General features: G+C 49.6%; 2 protein-coding genes across 3 annotated transcripts in view; one reads left to right on the forward strand and one right to left on the reverse strand.

Moving 5' to 3' along the window:
* MED12 (mediator complex subunit 12) overlaps positions 1–15,227 on the reverse strand; it is a 36,775-nt gene extending 21,548 nt beyond the window's left edge. For both annotated transcript variants that reach the window (XM_034063648.1, XM_031048224.2), the window contains exons 1-18: positions 15,094–15,227; positions 14,685–14,789; positions 13,693–13,884; positions 11,832–11,991; positions 10,481–10,656; positions 10,099–10,209; positions 8,399–8,653; positions 6,730–6,876; positions 6,339–6,438; positions 5,766–5,902; positions 4,831–4,962; positions 4,317–4,443; positions 3,446–3,675; positions 2,886–2,966; positions 1,923–2,096; positions 1,501–1,645; positions 452–570; positions 163–306 (exon numbers count right to left, since the gene is read on the reverse strand). In XM_034063648.1, coding sequence (XP_033919539.1) covers positions 163–306; positions 452–570; positions 1,501–1,645; positions 1,923–2,096; positions 2,886–2,966; positions 3,446–3,675; positions 4,317–4,443; positions 4,831–4,962; positions 5,766–5,902; positions 6,339–6,438; positions 6,730–6,876; positions 8,399–8,653; positions 10,099–10,209; positions 10,481–10,656; positions 11,832–11,991; positions 13,693–13,884; positions 14,685–14,789; positions 15,094–15,192 — 2,634 coding nt within the window. In that variant the 5' untranslated portion in view covers positions 15,193–15,227. The remainder of the gene's footprint in view (positions 1–162; positions 307–451; positions 571–1,500; positions 1,646–1,922; positions 2,097–2,885; positions 2,967–3,445; positions 3,676–4,316; positions 4,444–4,830; positions 4,963–5,765; positions 5,903–6,338; positions 6,439–6,729; positions 6,877–8,398; positions 8,654–10,098; positions 10,210–10,480; positions 10,657–11,831; positions 11,992–13,692; positions 13,885–14,684; positions 14,790–15,093) is intronic.
* An 813-nt stretch (positions 15,228–16,040) lies between these two features.
* On the forward strand, positions 16,041–19,914 carry IL2RG (interleukin 2 receptor subunit gamma). Its single transcript, XM_031048268.2, has 8 exons — positions 16,041–16,184; positions 17,909–17,999; positions 18,238–18,422; positions 18,584–18,726; positions 18,821–18,983; positions 19,120–19,228; positions 19,298–19,382; positions 19,484–19,914. The coding sequence occupies exons 1-8, from the start codon at positions 16,103–16,105 to the stop codon at positions 19,685–19,687; spliced, it is 1,062 nt and encodes a 353-aa protein (XP_030904128.2). The 5' UTR covers positions 16,041–16,102; the 3' UTR covers positions 19,688–19,914.
* Positions 19,915–20,068: the final 154 nt, after the last annotated feature.

The following is a 20,068-nucleotide window of genomic DNA, read 5'->3' on the forward strand; positions in this document are numbered from 1 at the left end:
CACCACCTATCCTTAATAGCTGTAGCCCAGGAGCACTGCAAAGACGTGACACAGGTCAGAGAGTCACCAACAGTTCCAAAAGCCCAGCTATTGCTGCACAGATCTGCTGTCTTTCAGGCTGATGAGCCCTGACTCAGAAAGCATTTAAGGACACTGGCTTACCTGGATAGCAAAGTCGATGAGACCACTGATATTGAGTGAATACTCCATCAAGTCAAATATGAACTGCACATGCTGTACCAGAGGCAGGTGGTATGACATTCCCAAGGCAAAGCTGGTGATCTGTTCCAAGACATTGCGAGATACCTGCAAGTGCAAGAAAACACACAGTCTCCCCATGAAGAGGTCACTCAGCAGGCCCATCTCCCTTTCCCTCCAGGAAGTTGCTCTAAGCAACCTGAAGGGACACAGTCAGAGCCCAAGAAGGACAGCAGTCACGCAAATTTCATACCTGAGACGTGACTTGGTGCTGATCAAAGTGAGAAAGGTGCTGGAACTTTGCAAAGATATCTTCAGCTGTTGGGAATGCTTCTGGCTTGCTCTTTTTCCTCTTCTGGCCTTCCTCTCCACCTGCCAAAGTTGGGAGGACCAGAAAACAGTATTAGGTGACATTTCTCATCAGAGAAGGACTAGACATCAGCCATTAGCCCCTGCCAGTCCCTTAGCAAGATCAGCCCCTGACATGCAGCATAGCCAAAAAGCCTGAGTCCCACACCTTAGGCTGATAAGGACTATCCTGAATTCAAAGTAATAATCTGCTGAGGAAGGAGCTCTTAACCTGAGAATGAGAGTAGGGTTAATATCTAATTTATCCCAAGTGGCAGGTGAAGGTACTCTTTGGAGGCGAAAATACTTTCTCTCTGTTTAGATATTCACTAATTCCCTGAGGAGAGATGTTCTGTACTGGAGATGTTCAGCCTCCAATTTCTCTGTTAGAGCACTCCATCTTTGAAAGAATCATCTTTCTATTGCATTCCAAGTTACGTTTCAAGAAGCAGATCACGAGACATAAGAAAAAATTGTAGCCAGATTCTCAGCCAATGAAAGTTGGAGGCTTTCTGTGGATCCTGACACAGCTATCCAAATTTCCCATCCAGTGTATTTAGCATGTACCCCAAGCATAATGGCATGCTACATTTAACCAAAGTCTTTGCTGAATATGCATAGGCAAAGTCCTCTTTATTTCTTGTGCAAGTATCTAAATGGAAAACTAAAGAAAATCTGAAAAGCAGAAGTTTTGGCCAGGGTCTCACTCTGAACAGACATGACTTCCTGCTCTACTGAAGAAAAGTGTTTTAATTAAACAGATATTGTCAACAGGAAATCAATCATCTCACTTGCTGGTTAGTATGTCTGGGAACAGAGCACCATTCCAGACTTTCAGTGACTGACAAGAGTTTACCAGGCACTGTAGATTATATAAAATCCTTTCACTGCAACCCAAAGGAGACAATTCAACTGGAAACATGCTTCCATTTCAGAAGCTCAGACTCTACTAACCTGTCTCTGCAGTGCTCTTTCTGTTTAAGACTTTTAGAATGTCTTTGGTTATTTTCTTGATTGTATGCCGAGCATCATCCCGTTGCTTTCCAACTCCAAAAAGAACTACGAGCCGTTGGTTACATTCGTGACTGCATGACTCCTCCTGGGGAACCAGAAAAGGCAACTGCATTAGCAACTACAAGCCTGAATGCTTTCATCTTGGTTTACATCTTCATCTCTCAAAGGAAGAGGAAAGCTTCATCTCAGAAGTTGTTCTGGGTATAAGCAAGGAGACATCTTAAGTAGCACACCTCCTGCAGCAGTGCAGGAAAGCATAACTGCTCCTTACCCACCCACAGCAGTACTGCAGGGAAACCTAGCAGCCTCGTGAACAGAGCACAAGGCAGCAACAGGAGAGAGGTTATGAGCAGGTCTCGTACCTGAGGAATAGGAAAGTGTGTTGCATACTGGATGTGCCGAGGCTGGTCATACAGGGATGCTAGCATTCCTTCCACAGACTTATCCTTCAGCAGAGGCTTTGCTTCCTTTTCAGGATCTGGTTTCTCAGGGGAAGGGCTGGCTTTAGATTCACAATGCATTGGAGGAGAAAACATCTAGAGAGACAAAAGAACAAGAAAAGGTAGTTAGGGAACATGGTCATGCAACAGTGAAGACTGCTGAAGGAAGGCACACCTGCTCAGGCCTAAAAAGGAGCAGGAAGAGAGAGATTTGGCGAAATGTTCAGTTCTCAGGGCAATGACCAAAGGCAATGTGCTAAGACACTATTCCCATTTCTGCTTCTGCTCCATGTTATGTACCAAGTTAACAACAATGGGGTATTAAGTAAGTATAACTTTGTATTTTGGGAACCACCTTCACAGAACAAGCAAGGACTCTGGGAAAACCACAGAAAAGCCACAGCTCTGCACATCACACCTGCTTAACATGTATCTTGGAAGGCCAGAAATTACTAGAGGAATTAAGGTACTTGGGGATTTTTCAAACACCACAAGTTATTTTTATTGTTAAATGCTTCAAAACATGGTGCAACCATGATCTTCATAAGGGACTGCAGCGACAGGACAAGGGGTGATGGGCTCAAACTTAGAAAGGGGAAGTTCAGATTGGAGGTAAGGAAGAAGTTCTTCCCTGTGAGGGTGGTGAGGCACTGGAACAGGTAAAGAACTGGTAAATGCTCCATCCCTGGCAGTGTTCAAGGCCAGGTTGGACAGAGCATTGGGTACACTGGAACAATCCTGACACCTCCAGCACACCAGAACAATCCTGTTACTTCTCTGGCTCTAAAATAGAAAGGAAACACACAAAAGCGAGGCACCTGTTGGCCCTGACTACAACATACTGACCTACTTACTGAGTAGCAGAAAGAAAATGCAGAAACATACCGAAAAGTCTGTTTTCTCCATGTCATCAAAAAGCATGCTGGAGTTGTGGTCAATGTCAATGGGCTCAGAAAGACCTGTGTCCTGGGAAGAAACAGAGCAGCTTTAGAACATGGTGATGTACCAGGAAACAGGAGAATATTAATTTAACACAGCATTTTAAAGGAACAACACTTATTTAACAGTTGGCATATTGCTGTTACTTGGACAGTGACAGCAATATGCCAACACACTCATGGAGCTTCAACCCAAGTTGAAGCTTAACACATTGCAAACATCATAGACAGGCCTCACACAGCACCTCATTATATGTTGCTCTGCTCTGAGCAGTGCAAGATTTTCCTATCTACCCCTTTACATTCTGCAGGCCCTTTTCAGCCACTCAGGACATAGCTTTCTACTTTTGAAACTGAAATGCTAAAGAAATAGGCTGGGGAAAGGAGAAGCATGAGTCACTGGTACATCCTCCAGTGGATAACAGCAAAGAGGCTGCAAAGCTGGTAAAAATGGGCAAGCATGACACAGGGACAAGTTGAGGAAGGCCATGATGCTTGTGCTTTTACCTCTAGCTTGATGCCACTGTTTCCTTCTGTCTCCTTCCTGTCATGCTCTTCAGCAGGGTCATCAAAGGGTGTGGGCGGACGAGGCCCATGAGAATCCATAGCAAGGTCACCCCGGGAGATGAGTGTGCACATGTAGATGTTGTGAGAGAAAACATCGTGTCGGATTAACTCACAGAACAGTAGCACTAGGTTAAAGAACTCCACCTTCTCATTTTCCTTCCCAGGATCAGCTGAAAAGAACAGCACAGGCAGTCAGGGCTATGAGAAGTCTTCTGCAATGCTAAGCAACAGCAGCCACCTAACCTAGGACTAGAGAAAGTGTTTCCAGAGATCTCAGCACAGCGACTGATACACAGTTGTGAGATTACAGAAGGGACTAAAAGCAGAAAGTTCAGTTTCAACAGGTAGCAGTTAAGTAAGTCAGAAGCTCTCCAGCTAACCCCTTAGACCACACAGGTAGGACTTCAGCCTGGAAGTGCCATTTCTGGGTGTACAAACTAGCATCATTCAGAGTTGATAGTATCCTGCCCCCCTTAATCTGTTTCAGTACTTCCATTGAGAGACTATTCCAGAGCTTTGTCACTTAGTAGTTAGAAACCTCACTCTAGTTCTCAGCCTGAATTAATTCCAAATTAGGCTGCGCTCATTTATTCTCAGTCAATGCTCTGTTAACAGAAGTGCTTCTGCATTATCTTTCTGTCACCTGGCCTTCCAGGATGCTTCCCTTCCCTCTCCAAGGCATGCTCTGGATCACAAGAAAGCCAGAAAGAGATTAAAGTACATTCAAGACCTACATACAAGAGAAGAGCACACAAAGTTTGCAGGACAGGGAAAGCTAGAAACTGTGAGACCACAAGTTTTTATTACATACTTAACATAGGAGCTTGAGTGTCAAGGAATTGCATAAGGACATCCTGAAAGACAGGAGCGCTGGCTGCTGAGAGAGAGCCGGAGGAGATGGAGCCCTTCTCATCCACAACTTCAGAGTCCCCACATCTCTGTAGAAACAGAAAAAAGTACTGCAAACTGTCCCAGAGGAGAAAATCCCTATCCATAAACCCTCAAAAGAAGTTTCAAGAGACTTCTATCTTGCACTTATAGGAAAGCCACCACACAGGTTTCTGTGAGCCACTTCAGTCTCCAAGTATGCCAGTACTTCTGCACTGCAACCACCTGTCTTAAAATGTAATCAAGAAATGGGATACACACCATCCCACAGGCTCATTTATGATCTACTTTGAGTTAGGTGGAGCAAATACCATAAATGACAGCACCAGCATTGAGAGGTGCTGATCAGCCTTTCTTTTTGGTGCAAGGTAGATAATCATAGTTGGGTAACTTCTCCTCTCCTCACCACTGCCAGCTTTCCAGGAATAAGGGCGTACCTCAGCTTCTATCTCTGCTTGACGCTTCTCCAGGAGTTTGGCCACAACCATAGCCCTGTGGCGCCCAGAGCGCTTATAGCTGACAGCCCACTCACACAGCAAGGCCACCACTGCATCGTCATCAGGGGATATCTGTTGAGATACAAGCACTGCAGTGAGAACCTGAGCCAAGCAGAAGAGGTGAGCAGTCCTAACGCCTCAGGTTGTATATAATAATGAGTCTACTTCTAGTAGAGCACAGCCAGAAGACCACTACATTCCTGGAGGACAGACGTCAAGCTAAAGCTTTGATATCTCTGCTTTGACTCCACTTTGCAGTACAAGGTGATCCACAGCCCTTGACAAATCTCAGGATGGCTTTGCTTCAGAAAATCATCTTTTCAGGCAGGACATCTATGGAGTGCTAATCTCAGCACAGAGTGAAAACCAGCTCCAAGCAGTATACAGAGTATGCAAACTATCATTCCTGCAGCTCACTGCCAGGAATCAATACAGTATTGCTAGCACTATGGTCCTACACCTCCTAGGCTAAAAGGAAATTGAACTGTGAGCTCTGACTGCCAGGAAACAGCTGCCAGTCCAGAATTTGACCAGGCTAGCATTTACTTCTCATAGACACATAATATGTCCTTCTCATTAATGTGCTATCTGGACTCATGTCCTCCATCAGGAGACCTCCTCTGATGGCTACATAGATTCTCTCAAGCTTACACATATTTATTAGTGCAGACTTTCTAGAGCATGGACCCCCCCCTTCTCACTTTAGTATCTCCCTAACTTAAGGCTGTGAAAAATCTTTTTCAATGGAGACTGCATCTCCTAGCCAAATGCCACCACCTGGTCAGCTCTGTGCAGATACAGGACAGTAACCATGGAACAGAAAAAAGAACATAGCCACATGCAAGACCAGACCCAGCAGCAAAGTCCCAAGGCACCTCATGACTGTCTTTGGTTGGACCCAGCCCAAATATCCTGTTATACAAGGAATCCAAAGAATTGCTGAAGTCAGATCTTTCAAAGCTGTGGCTGTCCAGAACTTCTAAAGTGTGCAAGACACGACCAATAGTGAAACCTAGAAGAGAACAGAGAAGAGAAATGCATACTTGGCAACTGGTTCAACACACTCTGGAGCAAACGTTTCTGTATGCTCGGAAGACTGCCTAAGGAAAGCTGTACCAGTCAAGCAAGGATATCAAGCTTAGTATCCTCTCACAGCAGCGAACAGCTGATGTTAGGGGCAAGCATCAAAACATGGCATGTATACAAAAGTATAGTTCTCTGATCCACATTTCCAGCTTCCAGTAATAGGAACTCTTTATACCTGGTGAAAAGGACCTAAGCAAGATTTTGCACTGGAAAGAAAAAGAGCCATTTGCATTTCACCCACTGCTGACAGTAAACACCAACAGCAGCACACAGGAAAAAAACAAAGAAAACAGCCAGGCAGGAAGTTTCTCAGGGTAACATATGAAACATGGGGAAAGAAACTTTAACCTACAGCAAGTTACCTGCTGTGGTTTCTTGGCACTTGTCAAATGACCAGCGAACCTCCACAGCCTGGCCACGTTCCTTTATCTGCTGCTCAATCTCACGCAGCTTTGCCCGAACCTGGAAGCAATGCACTTGTGTAAATGTACAAAAAGATGCTTTACAAGTACTGGGTACAAAGTTATCAGAAAACAAAGAGAATGACAGCAGTTCTACTCAAAGCTAGATTCTGCCCATCTTCCAAGGGCATCACTGTCTTGCTTATAGCAGAAGGGGAACAATTAATTCCTTGTGAGTGAGACAGCACATCCAGCTCTGCTTACCACACAACATGAAAAGAAAATCCAGAAAGAGCTAAGATGCAGCTATTACCTTGGACCAACAAAAGCCCTCTTTTTGAAGGCTGCTCACCTGCTGTGTAAAGGCTGAATTCCCTCCTGGCATGGGCAAGTTGGATGGGGCTATAGGCAGGTGGTCCAATGGAGAGCCAGTCTTTATCCTGCTATCAGTCAGTGAGTAATGCCACACAAGGGCACTTGGGCAACACAAAATTATACTCTGCAGAAGACAGAAAAGTCAATATTGTTGAAAGGTCAAAACCAGTGAAGTTCATGTACTTTCTACAGAAATAACCACTCCTTTATCCCACACCCAGACATTCGTCATCCTGCATAAAAATATACTATTTGGGGGGCTAAAGACCATATTAGAGTAGAAAAAATAAACTACTATTTCTGCTGCACTGAGTTTCTTGCCCTAAGTATGCTCAGGAAGCCAAGATCAGAATTCCACATTATCCAAACACAGTACACGTGGCTGTAGAGCTCCCTCCTGCTCCTAAACAGAACTTATTTTCTATAACTTACACAGCAAATGCACAACCCCAACCCTCATGGTCCAGAAGAAGCATTTACACTAGTGGCTTGCAGCCCTCATCAAGAGCAAAGTGTGAGAAGAAACATGAGTCAACAAACCCAAACACTTTATACTGTATTATTTAATAATCACAAGTATGATTATAGTAATGATTCTAATAACAACACTACCATAAATTTATTTTCATTCTTCTGTGATCTTGTACACCCAGACAAACACAAAAAACTTTAGTGAATGATCATAAGGATACACCTTTACAGTTTCTGGCTCACAAGGAACCACATTAAAATGGACAACCAAGGTTGTTTTAACCACTCAAATGAAAGAATTCACCATATCTGGTGAACACCTGAGCAAAGGTTAATGATGTACACTGTTAGAAATGCATGTTTCCAGCCTGACTTTACCCAGCTCCAGTTTCCAGTCTCTAGATCTTATTCTGCCTTAGCCTTATCTACTATATGCAGATCAGATCTGTAGATTTTCTATCAGAACTCTTCTAAGACATAGCAAAATAGATCAGACCATTATTAACCAACTTGAAGTTGTTCTGCAGGTTGTGTTCAAACCCCAAATCAGCCACATCTTTGAGGTGTATATGCTCATATATTTTTTTCTAAAGCTCCCCAAAGTATTTCTCTATTTAAGAAAACATGTTTTATCACACACAAACTAGAAAAAAACCCAAACAGCTGAACTCCTCCCCATCCCTCTGTGAGTTAGGGGGAAGAAGATGGAGAGTGAGCAGGCAGCTGTGTGGTTCTCAGTTACCAGCTGGGCTTAACCCATGACAGGGGCTGTTTAAGAGCTCACAAAACTACAAAACACTCTTTCATTTTTGACATCATTTCTTTCCTGAGATGACAACCTGTTACTGACATACTCCAGGTGAAACAACCCTTTCTTTCTCATCCCCTTTTCAGCAAAGCTTTCCCAGCTATCTGGGGCACCTGTGAATAGAGCAAAAGGCTCTACTCCAACCCATTTTTCTCATGCAAGTCAGTCAAGGGCATTGCTACAGCACTGATGATTGGCACAAAGCTCTGTAACACCTCAGCAAAGACCTACCCTCAGACAATCATGGTTTGATACAGAAATGTACTCAGGAAGTTGCTGACTCAGACTATAATGATGTTTCTGTGATAGCACACAACCTAAACTCTCCCTGTTGACGCCAGCATGACCAGCCACTACTCAAACCTACCTGGAGGATGCAGCTGAGCCCATAAACCACTGGCCGGTGCTGGGGGCACAGCAGCAAGTCACTGAAAGGGCTGGGAGGAGGATTCCCTGCAGCTGGCTGAGGGGTGGGAGTTGAAGGAAGAGTGTTTCCTGTCTGGGCAGACAGGATGTGGGGTGGGTGCCCACCAGCACCATCCAGCTGCATAGCAAGCCTGCGGGTGCAGAAGTAGGCCAAACGTCTGGACAGGTATGCAGACTGCACAAACTCTCCAGAGTACTGCAAGAGAAGAGTAAAGCAGGAAAAATCCTTGTTACAAGCAACACAAGAGAAACCTTTGCCTGTCCAAAGCAAATACTGTGTGGCACTGCCTTGGAAAGACAGTCCCTTTTTACAGAGAACTCTTTAAACATCATCTATTGCCCACTGGCTACTAAGCATCAGAAAAAAGTTTAAATGCTCTAGGGGAACAACTTCATGTATCAAAATGTACCCACACCCAGTTCCAAAGGTCTGCCTAGAAAGTATTGCAACAGGAAAGAAAAAAAGAAACAGTTGTCATGTACTGGTGAACAGAGAGTTCAACTATCGCAACTGTGACACAGGCAGGGATTACCAAATCCAGGGCAGGGAAATAGGATAAAGGAGAAAGAAACAGAAGACAGCAGGAGTAAAAGGTCTCCTTCCATAAGCAAGGATCGATGTGGCTCCCAGCCACCCCTGAAGCCCAGCAACTGTTCAACAGATCCTTTTTCTTCTCCCATTTTTCATTCCTGGTTCTGACCTCATTTGAAGTATTTTGTGCTTTCTACAGAAATAGATGGTTTAGGAGCTAACCTGGTTAGTTCTGTACAACATTTTACTCTTGCCTTGAAAGTCCATTGTATTTAATTCTGCTTCCAAGGGGTGACTCTAGGGGTGTAGGGTGGAGGGAGGGGGCCTGGAGCTGTAAAATGTGAAGCAATGTTGGTTTTCTCTGTAATTTCTTTTAATGGTCAAAATACTCAATTTGCAATATTCTAAGAAAAACAAAACAATCACAAAACCACCAAACAGACTGTAGAGCGGTGGAGGCTTTCTTGTAATATCTTAAAGGAATAAATGGTGAGCCCCTTATATTATAATTTATATTAAAAAAGGAAAAAATCCCACAACAAACAGATGCTGCGAGGGCTGGAGCAGCTCTGCTCTGGGGCCAAGCTGAGAGAGCTGGGCTGGTTCAGCCTGGAGAAGAGAAGGCTCCTGAAGGGGACACCTGAGAGCAGCTCCAGTGCCTAAAGGGGCTGCAGGAAACCTGGAGAGGGGCTTTGGATAAGGGCCTGGAGGGACAGGCCAAGGGGAATGGCTTTAACCTGCCAGAACAGGGGAAACTAAGATGAGCTCTTAGGCAGAAGCTCTTCCCTGTGAGGGTGCTGAGGCGCTGGCACAGGGTGCCCAGAGAAGCTGTGGCTGCTCCATCCCTGGCAGTGTTCAAGGCCAGGTTGGACACAGGGGCTTAGAGCAACCTGCTCCAGTGGAACGTGTCCCTGCCCGTGGCAGAGGTTGGAACTGGATGAGCATTAAGGTCTCATCTAACATGAACCATTCCAAGATTCTATGATTCTAAGAAGGATGTTCAGAGAGACACTCCCTAGTGTTCTGTGTGCAAAACAGCTCTTCCTGCCTTAGGTGACAGGAAGAGGACAGACAACAGTGGAAGTCAGCACCAGGTATATATTTCTCACCCGCAGCAGCAGGGGCAGGAGCATTTTCAGAAATTCATCTTCTCCTGACCGTATCTTCTCAAAGCATTCAAGGACCCACGTCAGGAATTCATGCCGGTCCAGCATGCCATCCTGCATACAGATTCAGGCAGAGCAAAACAAAAGCTGAAGCAACATGACAGAAAGGCAGAGCAACAGCAGCTGCTTGCTTTTTAACAGTGGAAATCATTCTAGAAGTTTGCACAGTTCTGTACTACCCCTTTTCTACTACTGAGCTCAAAACTACCTCCAGTTCTACAAGTCTAGTCACAGAAATAGAATATTCTACAAAAATAAGTCACTTTGCACCACCTCCCCTAGCCTTCTTGTGCTACACACACAGCAGCCCCCTTCAGTGCCTCACCTGGAACATAAACATAGCTAGTTTTTCATTGTAGTCCCACTGCTTCAAAGCTTGTTCCACCTCTTGCGGCACTGGTCCAGATGGTGAACCACATCCTTGCCCTGGGAGCTGCCTATAGAACTCTGCGATTTTCTGCAGCTGCTCTGACAGGTACTTGGTGATGATCTGTGTCCATTCTGGAGGAGGGAAACAGGTCAGTAACGAGTGCTGTGGTAAACAGAAGCAGGAAAGAACCAGGCTGGTGCACAGGAAGAAACAAAATGTTCCTGTCATTTGAAAAGGACCGAGAGACAAAGAAAGAATACTAAGTGACACAATACTGAGCTTGCTTGTGGCCTGGGGGTGGTATGGAAAAAGACGTATCCAAAGAAATAGGAAACAAGAGGGAAAACTTCCATGTTTAGGGGTCATGGTTACTTCATACAAGAAAATTTGTGAAGAAATAATCCTCATCCAGGCTGACAGCTGGGCTGGTTCAGCCTGGAGAAGAGAAGGCTCCTTGAGGGGAGACCTTAGAGCAGCTCCAGTGCCTAAACGGGCTGCAGGAAACCTGGAGAGGAGCTTTGGACAAGGGCCTGTAGGGACAGGACAAGGGGAATGGCTTTAACCTGCCAGAACAGGGGAGACTGAGATGAGCTGTTAGGCAGAAGCTCTTCCCTGTGAGGGTGCTGAGGCGCTGGCACAGGGTGCCCAGAGAAGCTGTGGCTGCCCCATCCCTGGCAGTGTTCAAGGCCAGGTTGGACACAGGGGCTTGGAGCAACGTGCTCCAGTGGAAGGTGTCCCTGCCTGTGGGAAAGAAACAGGGAGTGGAACTGGATGAGCTTTAAGGTCTCTTCCAACCCAAACCAGGCTGGGATTCTATAAAACCAGAAAACAGCCAGGGGAGCTCTCCTAGACCATGTAATATGGGGGAGGCCAGGACGCAAAGGATGTTAGATATGGGATCCAGTGAGGCTAAATCAAATTGGAAACACAAACAGGGAGTAATACACCAGAATTCTGGGGGAAACATACTTACTCACTTGAGAAGAAGCTAATCAGTCATTGCTAAATTATAACATTTACAGTCTTTGTAAGGTAAAGAAAAAAACAACAGGTTGTACAGCAGAAAGACACAGCAGTACTTCCGGGGGAGAACGAAGAGATAGGCTTTCAGGAAGTATTTGTGGCTGCGAAGACTTACTGTTCAACACTGTACTTTCACAGGTGGGCCCTGTTGTTTTAGTTCTTCATGTCAGAGCACTAGGACTTATCAGCAGGAAACAAGTGTATACGGAATCCCAGACCACCTCTTATTGTTCAACAGCAGGCTGAGAATAAAATATCTGGGATGGACAAAACCAGTGCTTACCAATGAAGGGATCAATGACATGACGCTTTTTCACCTTGGTTTCTGTGATGGCAGCATAATAAGCACAAGTCATTTTGATAAGCCAAGCTGCTCTCATTACTGGAACAGTGTATTTCGCCAAATAACCAAAGACCTCTTCCTTCTTGCTAAAGATTGGCACCTGTAACAGAATTGAGAAGGAGAACTGCAACCAAGGACAGAGACAGGAACTATTCCAAAGCAACTACACACACTGCAGGTGCTGCAAGCTGTGAAAAAGGTACTGTGCTGCTCTGCATCTCAAAACACTGCAAAAATTCACCTCTGGTCAGAAAGTGCCAGATCTACATTTCACTATAAACAGAAACAAAATAAAATGAAAGAATACAGAAAACACAATTACATTACTGTAAATTCACAGCCCGAATCCTGAAAGAGGCTTGGGGGGTATTCTCCAGAGGTGATATAAAAAAAGTACAAAAGATACAGACCAAGAACTGAGTCAGAAACACACAGTATCTACTCTACAGACTGAAGACAGAACTCTTCAGAGTGGTTATAAAAGTCTCGTAACAACATGAAAAGATTGTGAAAAACAGGGAATTGAGTATTATAGTAAGAAGGAATTCACAAAGCCAAGATTCAAAATTCAAGATACAATTTGGGGAGAATACCAGCAAAATCATCACATGGAAGATCTATAAACCAGGAAGCAGTAACACATCACAAGAAACAGCACAGCTGTGAAGCTCACACATAGTATTATGGAGAGCAAAAGTATGCCCATGTTCACAGAGGAATGAGACAAATTCACAGGGAATGTGTCCATCTGAGAGCTAGCTCCAAGTCTCCCATTACCTGAACTACCGATGCTTCTGTCACTTACTTGCTGTGTTTCTTACGTTCTTCCCAACCACTCTGATGCCTCAAAGACACACAGACAGACTACTTTTCTACAGTCACTGCTTCCACGTCTAAGTCCATTAAAACTGATGGAGCCCATTGGAGAAACCTGGGGAGGGCCTCAAAAAGTTCAAGCTTTCAAAGTGACCTCAGGAAACTGACAGCCAGCATGCAAAGACAGACACAAGGACTACATTTATAAAGAGACAGATTCTGTGAAAATCTGATTATTTCCCCCCCAGAGTGACTCAGAACACTGAGGACCAAGCTCCAGCTTCTAAGCTACTTATGCTACCATTTCATAACTGGAAGTTATGTTTTTACTCGATACATACCCAAATTCCTGAGTTCCTTATTTACAGGCCCATCCTGACAAAGAATCATCTCCCCCTGCTATAGAGCCTCATACAATGCAGAGTAAGACCCTTCTATTTTCTTTCATATTCTACAGAATTGAGTGCTGTCAGGGAACTATCTATCCCTGGGTGCCAGGGCACAGAAATGCTGTGGCCTGGCTGAGACCAAGCTATAATACACATACACTTCTCAACTTAAAACCAGAAACATGTCACTGCAACCAAAGCCTGGGAAGTCACTCAGCTGATTATGCCCAGTAATTCTCACTGGCTTTTGAGAACCTGACAAGCCCTCCCAGTATGAATAGCCCTAACCCAAACAACAGAGCAGAGGCAACAATGGCAGCTCTTCTAAGAAAACAGCCAAACCTTTAAATAGATCAGTTGTATTGTGCAAGCAAAAAACTTGCACAACCTCCAAACAACAGACAAGGAAACAGTTCCCTGAGTGGTGATGACAAAGCCAGTGCATTACAAATCCTGGGTACCCTGTTCAAGCTGAAAGCTTCAAGAGATGAAGAAGGAAGAAATATCTCCAGATAATAAAAACCTTTCAGAAACATTTCAGAAACAAGCAGAGATTAAATGCTCTGCCCTGCCAGGCAGCCTCTCCTGTGACATACCTTCTTAGCAAGATGAGTGAGGGGCTTAGTTCCAGCCAGGTCTGTGAACCAATTGTTTATGGCACTCTGGGAACGTGCTGTCACCAGCCAGAAGTTATCCTTCTGATTCACCTGGGGTTTCCGTCTTCCTGTGTCAGGCAACGTATTGCACCGCAGCTTTTCTGCAATAATACTGCTAAAATTTGAACTGATCTGGGGAGGGGAAGGGGGAAAAGAAAAAAAAAAGATGAATTACAGGTTCACAGGTCAGAGATCTATTCTATGTGCTTAAGATCTCATTTATCTTTCCTACCAGCAGTCTCCCCAGTATCTACACAAAAAAACCCCAGCCCATAGTTGCCTTTGTTGTTTAGAAACATTCCTCTCTGCAAGTACAACTCATCAAATGATCAAGCAGGGACTCAAGTTGAGAGGGACACAGCTCTCTATAAACACCTGTCAAACCAGACAGAAGGCTACATGGACAGATGTCAGCCAAGGAAAACAAATATACTGTGCTTACTGATGCCTTACATCCCAGGTCACCACTAGTCCTCTGGTCAGGGAGGCCAGAAAGTCAACACCTTGATTTTAGAGATTACAAAAATGGAATTGAAGCCCATGTTTAAATTGCCAGAGGTTTCAAGAAATCTTATTTCTCTTCTACCATGGCCATAATGTAACCAAACCAATAAGTTTCACATTTCAGTATCCTAACCTTCTGCTTTAATTATAGAATATAAGAACTATATAAGAATAAAGGAACTCTAGATGCTGGTTTAACATAGGCCAAGACAAGAACCTACTCTCTCAAAGGCGGGACACAGTTCTAAGGGAATGCAGAACTTTGACTCTACAGGGAGAGTTAGGTCCCGAGATATCCATCCTGAAGGGAAGGGTCTCCTGGGCCTGGTCACCAGGAAGGAACGAGTCCCAGCACTGTCCAGGACCCAGCAGCCTACACGCACAGGCACCGGGCGCTGCCGAGCCCCCCCTGCCTGCCCGGTGCTTACCTTGGCCGGGTTGAAGTTGACATTTTTGGCACTGCCGTGCTCGTCCCCGGAGACCGCCGGCTGGTTGTTGAAGCCTTGCTTGACGTTCAGCGCAGTCAGCTCGTCCTGCGAGGGAAGCGCGGTCAGCAGGGCCCGCCGAGGCCGCTCCACAGCCCACGGCCGAAGTGGCTCGGCCAGCGTGGGGCCAAAGCGAGGCGAGGGCCCGGAGGATCCCGGCCTCCCCCAGGCTCCCGGTGGCAGGCAGCGCCCCTGCCGAGCGCTAGGACATGGGAACCCCGGCTCCCTGGGCCAGGCCCGGGTCGCTCTCGCCCAGTCACCACGGGAACGGCCGCGGGGCTCCTGACCCAGCCCCAGCCCTGCCGCGGGCTGCAGACATGACCCCCGGTCCCGCTCCCCTGGACCCCCGCACCTCCTTCTGCTTGGGGTCCTGTGGGTACACGTCAGGCGGGCCGAGGCGCGGGCGCTTCAGCGGGCGGTGCTCGTAGCTGAGGACGCCGAAGGCCGCCATCCCGGGCCGCCGCGGCCACAACAAGGGCCGCGGGGGCCGCCCGCGCCTGCGTCCTGTGCCAGGGACACCCGAGCGCTGCCGGAAAAGCCCGAGTGCCGCGATGCTGTCACAGGCGCTCCGAGAGGAGCCGGAACTGCCCGAAGCTGAGCCGAAGAAAGACGAAAAGTCCCGGGCGCCGCAGGGCAGAGCCCGAGCCTGCGCCGAGCGGAGGCGGAAAGTGCCGAAGAATCACGGGGCCGACCGAGGGGCGCTGCGCCGGCGGAGCGCAGGGCTGAGGTCACGTGGTAGCACCCGGCTATCTCCATCCTGCTCCCGCCGACCCCAAAGCCCGGGACACCCCTATAGCCCCGGACACCCCCATAGCCCCCGACACCTCACGCCACCACCGACGCCCCCGAGCACACCCCCGTGACTGTGCTGGTGACCGTTCTGCTGTCACTGCCCATCACTGACACCACCACTACGCCCCACAACCGCCCCCTGTAACTGTCCCCTGCTCCTGCAGCTGCTTCTGCGAGCCCCTTGGAGCCTGCCCCCCGCACTGCCCCAGTGACTGCCAGCGCTGCCCAGTGCCCGAGGGCCCAGCCCAGGATGTCCACGGGCAGGCTGTGGGTCACAATCTCCACACGGACTCTGCTCGTGGGGGCAGAGTTCGTGGGATGAGTCGTGGGGACATGGCAGCATGAGCCAGCGGCACGCAGAGGGGTGACCTGCGGGGCCTGGGCAGGAAGGGTGGTGAGGCCCCAGTGTGATGGGTGCTCAGGCCCTGTTGGAGTGAGCCATGTTTCCCACAAAAGTCACCCGTGGGGCGGTGCCATGGGGCAGGAAGCGGCGTGGGTGCGGAAGCAGCAGCCTTGTGTGGTGGGCTGTGTGCAGAGGCTGCTCGCACTCATCCTGCGCTCACCCAACCATGGCAGTGCTCAGCGCCTTCCTTGGCTCTGTTCTCCTCTTCGGGCTGGGCCCCTACCTTGCTGCTGCCCGCAGCCCCCCAGGTAAGGGGGTACATGCGCCCTGGCACAGGGCTGGAGGCTGTGGTTGCCACATCGGTGGTGGGGCTGGGGGATGTTGGTCGCTGGTGACCCTGAGGACAGGGTATGGGGCTGTATGGGCCAGGGAGCCCCTGGGAATAGCTGGGAACCCTGTGACTGCCCCAGTGCATCCCAGGACCCTCAGCACCTTGATGGCCCTTGAGTGGGACTGCCAGGAGAGCCACGCTGTGCTTGAGTGCCCTGTTGGGAGTCCCTGCGCCTTCCCCAGTGCTAGAGCATGGCTGCCAACTGCCTCGTGGGCCTATGGCACTACTGGCCCTGTCAGTGCTACAGGAGGGACACTGGCCATGGGGGTCCCCTGTGGCAGGCCAGGACGAGGGGCAGCAGCAGGACATTGATGTGCAGGTCCTATCAGCCCCATGCATCAGGCAGGGAAGGCATCAGACAGTGGATCTGTGCCAGCCGCCCTTTTCATCCTGCTCTTGTCAGTGGGGCCATGCTCAGGAAGGAGACAGGGGCTGGGGACAGTGGCTTCTCTTTCCACCAGCACCCTCACCCCAGCCATTGTTTTCTAAGGAAAAGTCCAGTTCTTGGTATGTGTCGGTAAGACACCAGCTTCCCATAGAGCAGCAGTCTCTCCACATCCCTGCATCTCCTAGGCTTCCAGGAAGGTGCCCTCCATCTTTATATGTGGAAACAGCCAGAGAGCAAACCCTGTTTGCTCCATCGTGCTGACATTACAACCCAGAAAGCCCAGCTCTGACTTTCTCCTACCCCCGCGGTGCTGGCTGGTGGGTTGGACCTCACAGAACAGAGCACATGTCCCATTGCCTGAGTTCTAGGGGGGAAATACCATCTTTGGGGAGCCCCAGGGCAGCTCTCAGCCACCAACAGCTGCTGTGATGCTTGCAAGGGCTCTGTGAGGTGCCCCAGTCCATTACAGTCACTCATTCCACAGTGAGCTGTGCCACTGCTGCCGACATGGACTGCAGCGTGATGCCAGGTGCAGGGACCAGCACCTTGCCGGGGGCCCCGCAGCCCCCAGCCAGCCCAGGATGTGGCTTCTGGTTGTGTGTCAGGCCCAGGGCTGGCACAGTGTGGTGGAAGGAGGGGGCAGAGGAGGCGATGTGGGTGCCTGGGGCGGCTGCTCAGCCTCTGGCACTCAGCAGTGCTTCCTATGGAGGCTGAACCCCCAGGGTCTGTGGTGGAGGGGCTGCAGTGGGGAGCACAGCCCCACTCACCAGACACGAGGACACGTGGGCACCTGTGAGCACCCAAAAGGGTAACAGTGAGAAGAATTTAGCCAAGATGGAGACATCAGACACAAATCCTGGAAAATACCCAGTGTTCTCATGGGGCAATCGAAATGGGTTGGCAGGGAGGGATTTCCATCCTGTCCCACAGTACCCGGGACTGTGAACAGCAGATGAAGGGAGTGGATGAAGACATCGGGGTGAAACACCACATCCAACAGCAGGGATGCGGCAGGGAGAGCTGCTTGGCCAGCGCTCCTCTGGAGCTTGATGTGGGGCATTGCCAGCACAGCCTGTGTGATAGGGATGGTGGGGGCCCAGCACTGTGAGCTGGGAAGAGCTGGGCTGGCTTGGCTCACATGGCAGAAAGCTGAGGGGATGTGTAGGGCCTCCCGGCCCGTGCTGTGTCTGCCCAGTGCAGCCCCGGCACCGCCACCCACCGCTGCAGTGCCCAGCAGTGCCTGTCCCTTGCAGGGGTGGAGTGTGTCCTCTTCAACGAGGAGTACATGACCTGCACGTGGGGGAGCAGAGAGACTCTCACAGCCAACTACTCCCTCTACTACTGGTAGGTGCCACTGCCCCATGGCCAGCCCCACAGCAGGGTGTCCAGCAGTGGGTCCCCACAAAGGAGACTCCTGCAGTGTTGCTGGTCCCAGCAATAGCCTGCTCCTCTTCTCCAAGCCTAGAGTGGGGGATGCTCTATCCCCAAAGCAAGAGGGGTGGAATGTGCTGGCGAGAGGGGTACTGGGGAGGGTTGGGGCATGCAGGGTCCTGGGGAGCTCTCGTAACCTGTTGTGGCACAGGTACGAGAAAGCGTCCCCTGTGGTGGAGTGCAAGCACTATCTGCAGGACCATGGCACCAGAATTGGCTGCCGCTTCAGTCAGAATGAGATCATCCAGTTCCAGCCTTTCCATGTTCTCCTCAACGCCAGTCTTGGCAGCAGGACCTTGAAGATACTCAGCAAGAGCATGGAGCTGCAGGACCTGGGTATGGAGTGGTGGGGGGCACACACTCTCCTCTGTGGGGCTGCTGCAGGGGCCAGCAGCTGGGCTTTGGGTCCCCAGGGCTGCCCCATTATGTCCCAGTTGGCGTTCAGGCCACTGGGGCATGGGGAATGGCACTCACTGGGCATCAGCTGTGCCTTGCAGTGAAACCAGAGGCACCCGTCAACCTGACCATCCACAATGTGAGCAACAACCAGCTGCAGCTGACCTGGAGCTCCCCATACCCCAAAGCCCAGTGCCTGGAGCATGCTGTCAAGTACAAGAGCAACAAGGACACCAGCTGGACGGTGAGAGCCCCCAGGATGCAACCACTGTTCCTGGGGACCAACCATGCACCACAGCAGTGCTGGCCCTCACCACATGGCCCATGTCTCCCTGCAGGAGCACCGGGTGAATGGAGACATGTTCTCCTTTCCCAGCATGGACCATGAGAAGTACTACACCTTCTACGTGCGCAGCAAGATCAACAACTACTGCGGCAGCACCCAGCTTTGGAGCGAATGGAGTGTCCCTGTGGTCTGGGGCAGCAACTCCACCAGCAAGGGTGGGTCCTGTGTGCTGCAGTGGGATAGGGTGGGCTGGGGGATGGTTGGGATTGGCAGGCAAGGGCCACGATCATGCCCACCCCACTCTCATGGTGGTGCACCAGCGTGGGCCCATGTAACCACGGCTCTTTCCAGGCACAGCAGAGGAGCAGCTACACCGGTTCTGGATCCACACAGTCTTAGTCCCCATTGCCTCCTGCCTGATCTTGCTGGTCCTTGTCATCCTGTTGGTGCGCATGGAAAGGTGAGCAGGGGGGGGCTGATGGGAGGCAGCATCGCTGGGGCTCTTCTCCAACATGTCTGTCTCGCGCAGGGTGTGGGTCATCCTCATGCCCCGGATCCCCAACCCCAGCAAGAACTTCGATGAGCTCTTCATCACTCACAATGGCAACTTCCAGGTAAGACATCTGCAGGCAGCCCTGCCCCAGGCTCATCCCTGCCCCACAGGCTGGGGCCAGGCTGGGTGGGGGCTCTTCTCACCCAACTCTGCTCCCTACAGGAATGGGCTGGAGTCCCCAAAGATGTTGTGGAGAGCTTCAAGCCCAACTACAGCGAGAACATCTGCTATGTGAGCGAGCTGCCCCCCAACAACAGCTATGAGCCCCTTTGGGAGAACAGCAACCACCACCCATCTGCAGTGCCTGGGGCCCCGGCCCCCCCTCCTGAGCACAGCCCCTACAAGAACACCTACATGGGGGTTTGATGTGCAGCTGCACCCTGCATGCCTGCACCCTGCAGTCTGAACCCTGCTGCTCCGCGGCCCTTGCTACCTGCTCACACCTAATCCCTGGGACCCCCAGCCCTGCTCCCTGCCATAGCCCCAGTGACCCCGCAGCTGCAGGGTGCTGAGTGAGCACCAGCGGCACCACACAGTGCAGCGTGTGTCCTGCACAGTGTTCAGTGCGTGGTGCACAGCGCCATGTGTGTGCTATTTCATAGAGTCATAAAGTCAACCAGTTTGGAAAAGACCTTCAAGCTCATCCAGTCCAAGCCTTACCCCAGCTCTGCCAAGGCCACCCCTAACCCCTGGCACTGAGGCCTCGTCTCCACGCTGTGTGAACACTTGCAGGGACGGTGACTGCAG

Source organism: Melopsittacus undulatus, chromosome 6, assembly GCF_012275295.1.
Source record: "Melopsittacus undulatus isolate bMelUnd1 chromosome 6, bMelUnd1.mat.Z, whole genome shotgun sequence".
Taxonomy (NCBI): Eukaryota; Metazoa; Chordata; class Aves; order Psittaciformes; family Psittaculidae; genus Melopsittacus; species Melopsittacus undulatus.

Excerpts from the sequence above, each read along its gene's own strand:
- IL2RG (XM_031048268.2), top strand. The coding sequence starts at position 16,103 with ATGGCAGTGCTCAGCGCCTTCCTTGGCTCTGTTCTCCTCTTCGGGCTG. Across the intron at positions 18,727-18,820 it reads ACAAGGACACCAGCTGGACG|GAGCACCGGGTGAATGGAGA; the intron begins GTGAGAGCCCCC and ends GTCTCCCTGCAG. Across the intron at positions 19,229-19,297 it reads CTGTTGGTGCGCATGGAAAG|GGTGTGGGTCATCCTCATGC; the intron begins GTGAGCAGGGGG and ends TGTCTCGCGCAG.